This window comes from Echeneis naucrates, chromosome 3 (assembly GCF_900963305.1).
Source record: "Echeneis naucrates chromosome 3, fEcheNa1.1, whole genome shotgun sequence".
Taxonomy (NCBI): domain Eukaryota; kingdom Metazoa; phylum Chordata; class Actinopteri; order Carangiformes; family Echeneidae; genus Echeneis; species Echeneis naucrates.
The window spans coordinates 22,149,728-22,164,908 of NC_042513.1; the positions used below are offsets into that span (position 1 = coordinate 22,149,728).

General features: G+C 41.3%; 1 protein-coding gene across 1 annotated transcript in view; it reads left to right on the forward strand.

Moving 5' to 3' along the window:
• The window catches only part of mdga1 (MAM domain containing glycosylphosphatidylinositol anchor 1), a 95,860-nt gene that overhangs the window by 64,417 nt on the left and 16,262 nt on the right, over positions 1-15,181 (forward strand). The window contains exons 9-14 of the mRNA XM_029498574.1: positions 1,748-2,014; positions 2,140-2,288; positions 9,575-9,755; positions 9,895-9,918; positions 11,736-11,888; positions 12,057-12,218. Coding sequence (XP_029354434.1) covers positions 1,748-2,014; positions 2,140-2,288; positions 9,575-9,755; positions 9,895-9,918; positions 11,736-11,888; positions 12,057-12,218 — 936 coding nt within the window. The remainder of the gene's footprint in view (positions 1-1,747; positions 2,015-2,139; positions 2,289-9,574; positions 9,756-9,894; positions 9,919-11,735; positions 11,889-12,056; positions 12,219-15,181) is intronic.

Here is a 15,181-nt window from a genome sequence, read left to right on the forward strand (position 1 = left end):
AAAAACTTGTCCACCGATTTCTCCTGGGGATGAGGTGATTTATAAACTGCTCACAAACCATCTCACTCCCTCTTCCCTACCGCTATCATCACTACTGTTTGTACATTTTTCTTTACCCTTGCCACCTGTTTCCAAAGTCAAGACAGCCATCAGTATGCTACACTGATGGCTGTACTATAGGTATGAACGGGATATGTGACTGTCCACCAATCAGTCCACATGATTGCAGTCTGACCTTTGACTGTTCACCTACCCCTCACCTTCATCACATGCTGCTGATTTTGGCTAACAGAACCCAGACTCAGTGACTCAAAGGCAGCACTCAATATCATTTTTGTACAGTTTATGGAAACAAGAAAGTTGATAAAAGTATGACATTTGCCTCCATATGCTGAGAATATCAACTAAAACAAAGTTGGGAAGTCAAATGTTGCGGTTGTTCCCGGTCTCTTTAACATGCAGGTGCTCTCTCGTGTTCCTGTGACTGGGCTACAGGAACAGAATGGTAAACTGGCCGTGTATACCTGAGCCTCCAGCAAGAACAAGAGTAAAAGCTTCGGCCTCAGAGAGGACAGATTTAGCTTCTTAAGAGCTTTGGATTTTAAAGGAAGTTTCATCCTTGACACTATCAACTACACTATGTCATATATTGTGGTTAACAGTTTTTCAAGTTTTATGAACTTTATACAAAACCAAGTGTCGTGGTTGTCTTAATATCAACCAGCCAAAGTCGCTATTCATTTGGGTCCGAAACATGTCGCAATAAGTAAAGTACTTGAATGAAAAAAAAAAAAAAAAAAATCTGTCATAAAACATTATCAGTTGGAAGTTTTGAGTTTGTGTTTAAAGGATGTAGTCTGTTCAGTGGCCAGTTTTCATGTACACCCTCCCTCTGTCAAATGTTAAAGCATCAGCAAAGCGTAATCATATTTTATTCAGATCGTCGGCTCTGATTTCAGACACGCTGGTCTCCTCCTCTCAGTACTCTCCACTGTTTATGTTATCTTTGTTTATTTCTCTCCTCCTTACTGTAGATCAGCGTGTCACCCTATCCGTCTGAATTACAGGCATAACACAGATTAGAATATAATTACCCCTCTGTGTCTGATATACTTGATTCATAAGGGACTTGAGTCATGCTGCCTCACCTCTGGGGGTTTTAACACCAGATCTCATCACTGTTAGTACAGCAATACCACCATTAGCATCTTGTCTGTTATCTACATGATTAGCCAGAGGTGAACTATAGCTGACTGGTGATTTGTGGCAGAGTAATTTGTCTGCATTGCGCCTTAGTTGACCCGAGGGCAGCGGCAGCTAGTCAGTCATTAACCTCAGACACACATATGGTGGCTGACAGGTTAATTACAGCTGGTTAGGATAGGTTAGCAGCAGGGATGTGCTTGTCCCCCCCCTCCCTCTTGGCATTTGTTCTATGTTATTAGATCTGTCAAAGGCCAATGTTTTTAATAATGCGAAGCAATTTATGCTGTCGAGAAGAAAAAAAGATAATGGGGCAGATGGAGTGAGATGTAGGTGATAGTGATGCGTGTTTGTAACTGCAGTCCTTTTTACGTTGTCAGTCTCGAGTCTTAAAGTTTCGCTGCTTTAGCTTATCACCGTTTCCCCCTTTTTCTCAAGGGAATACATTTCCGTTTCGATCAGGAACAATTAGGAATCACTCTTTTGCTACGCGCAATCCTGACATAAGGTGTCTCTAAGATCTTGATTTCCATCGTTCCCACAGATCCTCCCATTCTAGACCCGGTCTTCCAGGATATGCGGTCTAGAAACTATCAGATGGTGACTCTGAGGTGTGCGGTCCTGCGGTCCAACCCGCCCCGGCTGACAGACATCCGCTGGTTCCGTAATGGCGATTTCATCCGCATGCCAATGCCAGACCTCAAGGAAACGCCTGAGCTGAAGTTCAAGCTGGAGCCTACCAACAATGGCTCCTATGAATGCAGAGTCAGCAATTCTGCAGGAACATCGACATGTACATTTAACGTCTCTGGTGGGTTTATCTGTCTGTATATTCCTGTGTGGATGATTTACATATTTAAAACGATAACATGATTGTCCTCGCTGTTATTTATCAGTAGTATTTAGTTATCTCCGTCTCCCCTCCCTATACCACAGCACAACCCTACAATGCTGAGTTTTACTTTGACACACCAAACCCAGTCCGGATTCTGAAAGGGAACAACTATTCCTACAATCTGCAGTGGACACAGAAAGAGCCTGAGGCCACAGACCGGATTATAGGATACTGGATTAATGTCCGAACGGTAACGTAATGCAACTCGAACATTTGCTCGTGTTGACATTTGTCCGCACAGAAAGAGACGGGGAGACTTTTTGGAAGAGCAGGGAGTGACTCCTTATGTTGTATAAAACTCTCAGGAGGCTGACATCAATCATTCTGGCTGAAAGCAGGCTTTGGTCATTTGCCTTTGTTCACAAGTTTAGTAATGCCTTGACTGAACAGGCTCACAACTTGTATCGACAAGAACATGCATACAAAGGACCATTTAAGTAAACATGCAGCTTTATGAGCTTAGTGAGTGTCAGGCCTGTGTTGTCAATCAATGGAGACCTGTAGTGAATGAGCAATGACCCAATCTTCTCTTCTCTTCTCCTCTCTTTGTTTTTAATGAAACAAAGCAAATAGAAAAAGGACCAAATTCACACTATGCTCATACATGCACAGTAAAACTGTCCTGTCAACGCATTTTTCTTAATTTTGAAATATACTTTTGTTGAGCCAATTTGCTCTTCAGGCCTGTCTTTTCCAGTTCCAGTCCCTCTATTGCATCCCTCATTTAGTTGTCTCTTTATGCCCTTCGTGTGTCAAGTGGGCAGCTCTAAAATGGGCAGTTACGGGGTCTGTTCGCAGAGCTAAAGTTAAAATATGTGACCATCTTTATATACTTTCCACATGCCGCACTTATATTTTAACGTCAAGTCTGACAACAATGTGTTTACTTAAAAAAAAAAAAAAAATTTAAATTTAGTTTAGATGGTTAAAATAAGTAATTTCCTGGTATTTTCCTGTCTTAGCTTGTCCTAAAATGACTGTCTTCGGATTGATGCAACTTCATTTTTCACAACTCCATAAGGGTGTTAAATTAGTCACAAACTTGAATTTATAATAGGCATGTACTGGAATAACCTCTTAAACCCGACTCCATTATGTTACCATTTCTCTGTTTGACTAACCGGTGTGTTCAGTCTTAGCACACAGAAGAGCTCTTTTCACCCACAGAAGTCAGTGAATGAAGCACGCATACCCTGCTAAAAAGTAACACAAAATCACAACATTAGACCTCTGTCTTTTGTCAGGGGAAGTATTAACCACATTTAGAAAGTCTTGTGGAGGAAATGTATTCACAGAGCAGGCAGAGTTCATCATGCACCTGATAATGCGCCTTCAAAGTAACGGTCAAATACTGCAACACGAAACGTTGCAGCAGGAAAAGAGTTTTGCTGATCAATGCTGCAATCGTTTCTCAATCAATCAATTACTTTATTAATCCCACTCGAGGCAATTAGTTTAGAACTGCTTGCTCAGACAATAAAACGCAGAAAATAAAAGAGCAACGCACAAGCCTACATTTCCACCATGGAGCCAGGGAGAAAGCCGATGTTGTATGAGTGATCGAAAAGAGAGAATGCACAGAGAATACATGCAGACCTTGAAACTAAGCAAATGAATAAATGAATAATTAAATAATACATACCTAATAAATGTTCTATAATAGCGGTTGGTTTTTTTTACGACCCGACTCAAGTTGTCAACGATGTTTCTGGCCACACCCCATGTTACGACCAGCACGCCCAACAATGTGGCCGCTGGATGGCAAACAGCTCCTGCATTCATGTTAAACTAGTTCACTGTGCGTCCTGAGTCAGAAGACATGAAGGGTAACAGTAAATTATACACACATGGCTCGGGGTTGGCATGTGCATGTTTGTCAGGGAACAAGAGAGGAAGTGAAAGAGAGGGAATGCAAGGTCGGCCAGCTTGCTTTTGTGCGGATGAATAACTAATGCCCTTCCTACTTTAGGACTCGGCTGTTTACCTTATTAAGTAAGACTCTTCAGGGAGATCCAAAATGAACACTGGCCTTCCTAAGATGCACATTAGTTTCCATGCTTAAGCCCTCTGAAAACTTGGACTCCACCTCTCCCTCCTTCACTCTCCTATCGTCCTCAGTCTCTCTCCTGCTATCCTTTCTTCACTCCCAGTAGTTCATTTCCAGTCTTTTACCATTTCGACCCCTTTCTTTCTCAGCTCTCCGTCTGCCTTGCCTGCATTTGTCTTTATCTCCAATTTCCTCCTTATTTCTTTCTCTCTTTCCATTCCTCCTGCTCTGATGTACCGTTATAATTACAGACTTAATAATATTCGATGTTGGTTGAGCCATGTGTAATAGTGAACTGTTAGGCTTACAGTGTTAAAATAATGAGTTACATTAACTGGCAAGTTAGCACTCCTTAAATGTTGTTACACTTTAATTTAATTTCAAGGTTTTTACCTCCATGTTTTCACGTGCGCATTAGAGAATGACCAAAAAGAGAGAAGAAAGGGAAAGCAGGGGGTAGGAGTGGTAGGAGGGTAGGAGGAAGCGAGGGAAAATGTGCGATGGAGTGTAATAAGATGCAAATTAAAGAAAAAACAGTAAATCTCACTGGTCCTCTCGACTATTAAATAGAGTATGAGAACATTCAAATGTAATACCATCTCAATTTCACAACTCATCTATTTCTGCAACACTTTCTCCAGCTCATCCTCTTAACACCTTGACACTCTATCTTTTTAGCACATTGAAAATGATGTGAGGGTCCCGAGGGATACATGCAGACACAGAGGGGGATACAAGAGGATTGAGATTAGTTCATGTGGAGCACCGGTGCTTTACTGAGCTTCTAACTTCTGCTCACACGAATCAAATCTGCTCATCTGCTTTAACACTCGCATTTTGTTTGTCATTGTAATTGGCTTTGTGTATATATGTTAATTTATATTTACCTGCCTGTACATACTATGGCCTTTTCTGTGTTTGTTCGTGTTCGTTCAGCCCGTCATCTTTGCCCAAGATTTAACCGCAGGCTGTGAAATTTGTATTTACACGTATTAATTTGGTTTTTGCTCGGGTGTCTCTCTGCATGAGTTAATGGAGTTTAAAGCCACTCTTTAAACTCGCACGCCACACTCTGCACCCCTAAAATGAGTACTTTGATTGGTGTGAGACAATTAAAACGTGATAATTTCTCCTTTTTGCAACAAGAGAGACGGATTTATCAAGCCATTTGCGACACTTTTCTTCATTTAAAGAAGATAAACTTGTCTGTCATCAGTCCCACCTTCTTTAATAATGCAGTGCTCCTTTCTCATGAATATGTATTTAAGGGGAGATCACGAGATATAACATTCTTGATTGACGTCTTCTCAATTTAGGTGCCTAATCAACCATATCACAAAAACACGCTCGTTCCTGCATTCTTGACTTGACTGTGTGCTGAAATAACTACTTTGTTAAAGTTAGAGGAACTTCATCATCACAGCTACAGTATTAGATGCTCAGTCAGGTCGGTGAACAGTCATGGATAAATCATGGCAAATGTTGAGTAAAACACGTGAAATTTGCTGCCTTTTATATGTCGTCACTCGCCTAAATTCCTCCTAATTATTATGACCCAGAATTTACACAGGTTGAGGTTTCTTTTCTTTTCTGTTCTTTTATGTGTGGTCAACCTGTGGTGCACAGTCACGGAAACATGCCCGTGCATTGTTGTGAGAAATCAAAACTAACAATGACAAATTGGAGATGTGCATTAAATCAAATATATGAATAATTTATCACATCAGCGGCCCCACAATGCAGACGTACTCATACGCTGGCACAGAGATATAAACAGATGCAAAGCCTGCGTGTTGACATCAGGAGCTGCTGTGTCAGCGTCAAAGAGACCCCTTAAACCAGGATAACAGAAAAATGATCTTTGAAGACGGCTGCCTCCTGTAATGCTGTCGGTCCAGAGGTCTCACACACGCACGCACACACACACACGTCACTGACTGTTTGTATATCTGTTGCATGGCTGCCTCCTCGCTTGCACACTCTTTCACACATTCTTTGACTCGTTGTCTCTTCATTGACAAGTCTGATGGAGTCACAGCTGAAAACACTGCAGCACACAGCACACAAGGATGCGCACGCACGTGCACACACACACACACGAGTGTCAAAAACGTCCATATCAGTCCATCAACCAGCCACCTGTCTGCCTTTTTAAATACCTCATTCACTCTCTCCCGTCGCTGGTCACTACAGTCTGCTGCTGTCGATGTTCTCGCTACATGTTTTCTATCTTTCTCACTCTTTCTTCCCCTGTCCCTTCTCATATTACTTACATACACGCACACACACACACACACACACACACACACACACACACACACACACACACACCACATTACATTCACTGACCTGGTGAGGAAAACAGGCAGAGGCAACGAGGCAGACACTTGATCATGCAGTAGGGGCAGCTAAATTCCTCTGAGTCACACCTCAGCACCTCATTGATCCACTTGGTGCTTCTAGTTCCATGTAGTGCGCGTGTGTTTGTGTTTGTTTGCTTGTGCATGTTATTAGTCCGGTACATGTTTTTTCTGTAGTCTCTCCCACATAGATTAAAAAAAAACTAAACAAAACAAAAATAAGACACCAAAACTCAAAATGCAGAGTGTGTATGTGCACAGACGCTGTCCAATCATGCAGAAAGCGAACTACCTACTTGTAAAGCTCCAACTCCACAGCGCTATTAACTCATCTCTCTCTGCTAACACACACGTTATGCATATTACATGAGCATAGCTTTTCTTCCCTGAAATATTCCACATAATTATGCATATGCTGTATAAGCAGTGTGTAAATGTTTATATGGATGACTGTGGGTGTTAAAAGGACACAATATGTTTTACTATGTAACTGCAGCCATGTAAAATATTATTAGTATATAATAGTTGGTTATGCTGGTAACTGCACAGATCTCTGCCAGACTTACACTGCAGGTGACATATAAAAAAATAAATAAATAACCACTACTATCCATGAAAGCATGGATCAGAATCTAAAGTTTGGGACCTTTAGTTTCTGGATTTAGGACTTTGGTTTGTTATGGGATAGGTTGATATTGCTGCATTGTTTCTTCCAGTAACTCTCAGCAGTGGGCTACCTAATCTACTATTCTTTACCACTTTTTATGACAAAACCACAATTTGACATCATACATGTATAGAAAGCATTTCAATTATAAGCTGATTTATTTCTTCTCTCTAAAACAACTTTGGTGGACCAATTTTATTTTATTTTTCAGCTTTTTAATTAAAATAGCATCATACAACTAAGTCATTTTGTTAAAAAAGAATCTCCCCTTTCTGTATTTTTTCCTTCAATGCGGGCTAATAAAGGGTAGAATTGTGATTGCAACGGTGGGAAAGCCTAAAATTTCAATTACTCAATCAAGCTAACCGCAATATGAGCAAACAGGAATTAAGTGTGCAAAGGTCCTCAGTGCCCTATGTTGTGTTGGTACCCACTGTAACATTGTGAAAAAAAAAAATGTTTCGGCAAAGGTGAATTGGAGGAGAGGACATTATTCAGCTGGAGGAAGACTGGTTTATGTTTATAAACTGATTATTTCGTCTGCATTGAAAGATACCTGCGGTACAAGGTTGGGTGATCCATGACTGGGAAGGGAGGGTGAAAGGTTGGAGCAGCTGAAATGGAAACAGCCAGACTGGCACAGAGATAAGGAGATTTAACAGCTATTAGTGGCATCCTGCCTGGTGGGGGGAAGGAAGGACTCGATTCCAAGTATGTTGCCGAGCACAAACTCACAAGGATCGGGCTGTGGCTGCCATGTGGGCCTCGCACAATAATTGGAGTCATACCAAATTCTTGGCAGCCTCGGCAGGACTCGCCGCGGTCCTGTCAATAGAAATGATCAGCTCAGCCTAGTTGAGTTTGAATGTCTGGAACTGAGCAGACATCCGATGGGAATAGCATTCCTCAACTTAGGTGTCAGAGGACAGGAGGAAAGGATTTCAGCATGGCAATGTCAGAGCATAGAGTGCTGCAGCAATTATAAAGGCGGTTACATGATGCATCGGTGCCTCTGTGACTTATTAAACTGATACTCCTCGGTTTGGGGGAGCTGAATAGAAGTAGAAAAGCAAGCAGGTCTTTTCCTTTTCTACCTTGGGACACACTTATTAATTAATTTACTTTAAGCGTCTTTTGCAGCAATAAATTTGGAATGATTACAATTCAAATGCATATTCAGTGTGATGAATAGATAAAGAAAAATAATAGCTATCGGCTTTAGATCATTGAAATGCTAAAGGGGGGAAAATAGAGTGGTAAATATTTGCTTGCCACACCATGCAACAGCTCTGCGTCTATCATACACATACTGCACTGTATGTAACACATAAGACACACGTACAGCACACACTGCATGTATAAACTGATAATGGCATGCTGTGGGTGGACTAAGGTGCTATGGTGGAGTGGCTGACCTAATGCATTAGATTGAGCTCACTGTCAGCTCTTTAAGTAGCTGGGATCAGAGGCAGATACACAGCTAATGGATCCTTCTCTCTGTGGGTGGAATAACGCCGCTGGAGCTCTATTAAACGTGGTGCTATCATGGAAAAAACAAAGAAAAAATTGAACTTAATAATAGGACACAATTGGACTGGTTTAACACTACAGACATCATTTTATTTTTATTATAACTCTAATGATACACAGCCAACCCAATTGATTTCAGATTTCATTGGCAAATCTTGAGACAGCTGATCTACCCGGACCAACTGGGGCTTCTCCTGAATTCAAAGCATTTGGTGAGAAGACATCCTTTAAAATTATTCTTTTGACACCAGGTTTACTTTTTTTTTTTTTTTTTGGGGGGGGGGGGATGATGGGATTCAAATTTCAATACATGTACATGTGCAATCCAAGTCCTGAGGTGTCCTGGCTGGCTATATGCTCAGAATTGGCCCACATCTAATTTCACAGGCCGTAAATTGAAATGTGGGGAAATTTGCACAGACATGGAAAAGGATGATGAATTGGCTGTGTGTAGATAAATGATTACTTCTTCATCAGAAAGCAGCTATCTGTGGAACACTGATCGTATATTTTAATAACATTTGAACAAACTATATATATATATTTTTTTTTTTTTTTCTGGGAAAAATATGACCAGAGAGTTAACCCTTTTTCTGATTGGGTTTGCCTTTTCATATGAGCTTACGTGGCGTATTACTGCTGTTATATAATGGGAGGAAAAACCTATAACTGGGACATCAGCTGAAGTTTGGAGTTGAAATAGGAAATGAATTTCTTGGACGTCTTCTACATTGTAAACTTTAACTCTTTCCCTTTTTTTTTTTAACTTATTACATACTTGAGCATATTTGGGTCTACATTTTAACATGTCCGCATCTTTCCTTGTTTGTGTGTCTGTGTGCGCGTGTGTGGCTTTCCCTCTGCCAATCTAGAACAAGCAGAACCTGATGCCCAAGCAGATAGACCTGAAGGGTAAGGAGCCAGAGAGGGGTGTGTTAATGTCTCATACCATAACAGACCTGAGGATCCCTCTGTCCTACGAGGTCCGACTGGCTCCCATCACCACCTACAGCACCGGCGACTACGTCAGCCGAATTATCCAGTACTCAGAACGTAAGACGCTTTAAAAACTGTAGCAGCTTCCCCCGTAGCAAGCATTTCTGGTCATACATATACCAATACATAACCTGAGATAAACTGATGAATGGTGCATATCTGAGTGTTAATCAATATTATTATCATTTTCTTTCAGCTTACACCTACCCAAGGCCTTCAGGTGAGACTTAATCACGTCTGCTCTTCCACATTTCACAATCTTCAGCTTGTTGCAGAGACCTGATTGATGACAGGGTGGTGGAGTTGGGGGAGACACGTTGAATTTTGATGAAAGCTAATTTAGCTTGTATGCTGCAAGCGATGTCAGCACAAGTTTGTCAAGGCAAAGTTTGCCATGGCCCAGCCTTGGCCTTTATTAAATGTTGTTGCTAAGGAGGAGAGTGACGTAGCGGCAAAGATGTGAGATACATGGCATTTTAAATATCATGAAAGAGCGCTCGTGATTGGATATGAGCCTGGCTATGGGGATGTGATTAGTCAAAGACCCTCAAGATATCTCATACGGGCTGATAATTTGAAACCCACTTGATGAAGTCAAATATAAATATCACTTTAAATCCGTCTCTCCTTTTTCTCTCTTCCGGCCTCATCTCTTTCTGCCTTGCCCTTTTGCACTCCCTCCTGTTCTCTCCTTGCCTCTCATCCTTTCTTTTTTTCCCCATCCCCCTCTCTTTCTCAGTCAATTGCGTCTTGTCTATTTTCCTCATTAAGAGACAGACAGCATTCTTCTGGCAGGAGTGGCAGTTGGCTCCACCAGGGTGAGGCAATTAAAACAACAGCAGATTGGAACAGACTGCGAGAACAACAGTACAAATTGAAAGGAGCGCATGTAGTGGAGCAGGTTGTGAATAGTAATAGATTAGCTCCCTTAAAAAAAAAAAAAAAAAAAAAAAAAAAAAGCGCACGCAAGCCGTCCTCATGGGAGTGAGAGCCATATGCATCTGCAGCAGACTGTGTGTGTTTGTGTGTGTGCGTCCAGGGAAACTTCCGCAGAATCACCTTGGATAGGTTTAGATAGCTGTTACACTGGTTTACTGCAGTTTTCACTTCTTTAGCAAGTCTGTGTTAATGAAAGCAGAGGCATCCAGATGGGACGATGAAGGCGACAACACCGCAGAGAGGTGACCCTCCTGTGTCCGGCTCACAAAGAATAGCGACAATTCATCCACCAGGCAAAACTCCCATATATATCTGTTACTTACCTAAAAACGTAGCACCAGTATCGCATTCAAAAACAGTCAGATGGGAAAAATAATCTAAATTAACGCACATCAGACACTATGAGGACTTTTGAAAGTGAGACTAGGAAAGTCTGCAGTACACAGAAGAGGGTCGTTCCTTCCAAGACATTAGCTATCAGCTGTCTCCACATTCTCAGACATACGATCAACCTTTCTTTAAATGTTATCGTTGGTATTATCACCATTTTTCTTACTGCTTAAAAACGATCAAGAAGCTTCGAGCCCATACAGAGTTGAGCGGTGCTGGGTCATGTAATTTGTCCATGGACTGTTGGCTTGATGGCTACTGCAGAGGTTTTATTTGAATCGCCCACAAGCTGTAGTGACAGACGTGTTTCAGTAGGTCAGCTGTTCTCCTTATACTTCCGGCGCTGCTCGTTTTCGTTCTCATATCTCCAGACTCTATACAAAGCTTCAAACAATTGAACAAATTGTTTCTCATGCTATTTTTCATAATTTTTCTCGAAATAGTCTGTCTTAGTCGCAGTTGCCTTTAAAATTTTCTGTACATTGGAGTCAGAATATGCGTAATATGTGGAATTCATTTTAAGTTACATTTTACATACCCTGCGTACAAGCTCCCTGTCATTTTGTCAGTAAGTGCTGACTGTTAGACCTTCAAATTTTAAGTGTACTAGAAAGGCTACTGTACAACTGCAGTACATTGTGACATAAAAGCCTTAATGAAATGTTTTTCTGTCTCGATTTTTGCTTTTTGCATGCACATGCATCCCAGACCACGTGTGTGGTTTTGAAGATGAGCGAATCTGCGGTTTCTCTCAAGACCGGAGTGACATCTTTGACTGGACAAGACAGAATCACCTGACCCAGAATCCCAAGCGGTCCGCCAATACCGGCCCTGAGACCGACCGCAGCGGAACAAAGGAAGGTGAGGAACCATTTTATGTGCCTGGCCAGTTCTGTGTGCTAGTCATAATCCTGCACCATGTGACTAGAAGTAGAGGAAAAACAAGACATACATAGAAATCATTTTGAGTTCATAATAAAATTTCATTTTGTGTTGCATTGGAGGACAAGAGTGTTTTGTTGGTTTCAGGATACTACATGTACATTGAAGCATCGCGGCCTCGTGTTCAGGGAGACAAGGCTCGTCTGCTGTCCCCACTTTTTAATGTGACCTCTGTCAGAGGCCCCAAGGGCTCCGGCAGAGTACCATACTGTGTCTCCTTCTACTACCACATGAAGGGCAAACACATTGGTGAGTAATAGATGAGAGAATAGTGGTTATTAAACACAAACAACCATGTTTCCTTCTTCCACATGAAATCGCCCACAAAAGCACAATGGCACACGTGGATATGAACTGGTGAATATGCTGTCACACAATAATAGTGGGGCTTTCATGTCGCTGAGCGTCTGTCAGAACCTGAACTCTGTGTTTGACCTCCCCTCCTAGAGCTGGTCACACACAACGCTGTGTGTGGGTGCCTGTGTGCTTTGTGTCTGTGTTCATGAGAGAAAGACAGAGGAGAGAGGAGGTAGGGGTGGGGTGAGGTGCGGTGGGGCGAAGAGGTGTTACCAAAGTTCTCTTTGTTTGTGTTTGCTTTTTCCTCAGTGTGTGTGTGTGTTTGTTTTGAGGTGGATGAAAGGGGCAGTAGGTGTGTGATTTATGGCAGTGGCGAGACACAATCAGTCATTTGGGGGAGCTGTTCATCATAATATGCTCTGTCACACAGCTCAAATGCATACATCTTGTAGCCTATACACAGACACACACACTGCCACATACTCGCGTACACAACTTCCCTGAAGTAACAACATCGCAAAGTGCGTACAAGGCACACTCAAATTTATTCACAAACACATACATGTATGGGTTTATTGCCCTCCAAACATCTAAGCATAGAATATGATATAGAGAAGCCCCCCCCCCACACACACACATGTGGGTGTATCCATTATTAATAAATGTGTATAGTAACTGTAAGAGCAAGACATCCAGGTGGAGGTTTTAATATAGCGAAATCAAACACAAAAAGTGAAAAATAACCATCTCACTAGCAGGCAATGACCATATTCAGCCATGTTTAACCATTTTTTCCCCAAAGAACCACGAACAAAACTCATTTCTTCAGTCTTTACGATGTGACATTGCCAACTGATGCCCTTTACATGTTGATTAAATGGACTTTTAAATGGACTTTTTTCACTATTGACGTCAAAAAATATTGTCGTGATAAATTGAACCTGATAGTCGCTTTTGGCTAAATGTTTTTGGCTGTCTGTGCTGCATTTATAGTTTATGGCCACCTTCCATTGGCTCTCAACATCTACATCTGTGATATTTCAGTTTCCAGCAATGAAGTCAGGCTCTGCACATAGCTGCTGCTCGTGGGGTTATGGACAGAAATAATAATAACAAATTATTATTATTATTTTAGATAATATCAGCTTTTGCTTTTTAACTACTGAATACGTAAAGAGTCAAGTGTTTGCTATCATGAAAGCATGGGCCAATACATTATCCAATGTCTAACTGCCCCTAGTGGAGAAAAAAATAACTTGCTTATCACATTCGTGCTTCTGCTGTAATAAATACAAAAAAAAAAAAAAAATCCACTTAGTAATTTTCTAGGAGTCTTCTATTGTCGAGCTTTTACAACATAACTCCGCACATTTTAAATTGTTCAAAGGATTGATGATTGATGATTAATTTGAGATGCTGCAGCACTTTTTTGAGCATGTGTGTTACGGCGTTTCAAACAGTGTTTGCTTATGATTAGTGCAACCTGTCATCGGTTTCACCCAGCTCTGCTTCGTCAATTTCCACCATAGATCTGAGAGTCTCTTCCAATCTGTTGTCACTTTAATTGCCTTACCCTAACAAAGCGCACACTCCTGCCAGGGAGACACAGTTTGACTCTTAATGACAAATGGAGACCAAATCAGGAAAAGACGGCGGGGGCCAGTGAGAGGAAAGACAAGATCAGAAGAGACGGGGGAAGTATGAGGATTTGGCAGTCTTGAAAGAAAGTCGAGAGGGTTAATAAAGACAATGAAAGAAAGGAGGGTGGTGTGAGGAATATAAAAAAAAACTAGAAGGACTTTGATGACAGAATGAGGAAGTGAGCTCCAAAAACAAAACGAAAAAAAGAGAAAAGCTTGAGAGCTGCAGGAGAGTCCGTCAGCGTGGTAATGTTCAGGTGTTCAGGGCTATTGAGTGGATGTAAGAGGCTGGGTTTTATGGTTTTATGTTGAAGGACTATTTTAGTCCAGCTTTACAAGTTTTAATGTACTCAACTGTAAAGTGTTAAAAGGTCGTAAGGCCTTCAGAGGTGGTATATGCTGAAAGCATTCAGGCACTTTGACACACACTTTTCAGAAATGATGTTGAGATACGACCCTTCTCTTGCCCGTATTTACTGCATTCTTGCTGTTTTGCAATCTTAACGTTGTGCTAATATAAAACAGGAGAAAGTATCTTTTGAGGGTTTTGCAACCTGAGGAAATGAGGCAGAATGCCCTTTGGAGTGGGGATTTTAAGTTTATAATAGGCCTACACTGCAATTTAAAGACCTCCCTGTTTTGCTCACCTTGCTGCACTCCTCTTTGCGCTGGCTGGCAGCAACAATAAACAACATTTAATTAGTTTTGTTTGGCAGTGGGTAGTATTTTAGACTGGCTCAGGTTTGCACAGTGCCACGAGCAAGCTCACTTGGAATCATTGGTTTATTTTCATTTCATAGTGTTGGAAGAGGTTTTTTAAATGCTGCGTTCGATGCGTGTTGCTTTGGATAACCCTTTTATTAAATAACATTTTGAATATGATTAAGAATGAATGTTTACTCTTTAGAGGAAGAATGGTGGCTACATTAGCTGTGTTGGGTTATGCTTGTCTGGCATCAGTTTTTTTTTTTGTGGTACGCTTTTCTACACAGGTAGCGGTTTGTTTGACGGGAAAAGCGTCTTTAAACAGTTGTTTCCAAGCAAGATTCAAGTCAACAATAATTTTTATAACCTAATTTAATTCCCTCTCCTGCTCTCTCAGAATTTCTGATAACAGATGCCTGGCTGTGTTCCTCTGCGCAGACACACAGGACATGAACCCTCTTTATACAGACATGAGCAACAGAAAAAGGGGATAACTAATTACCAAAGGAAAAGACATTCGTTTCAGTTCAAGTATAGGTGTGTGTGTGTTTATATCAGTCTTTGTGTGGC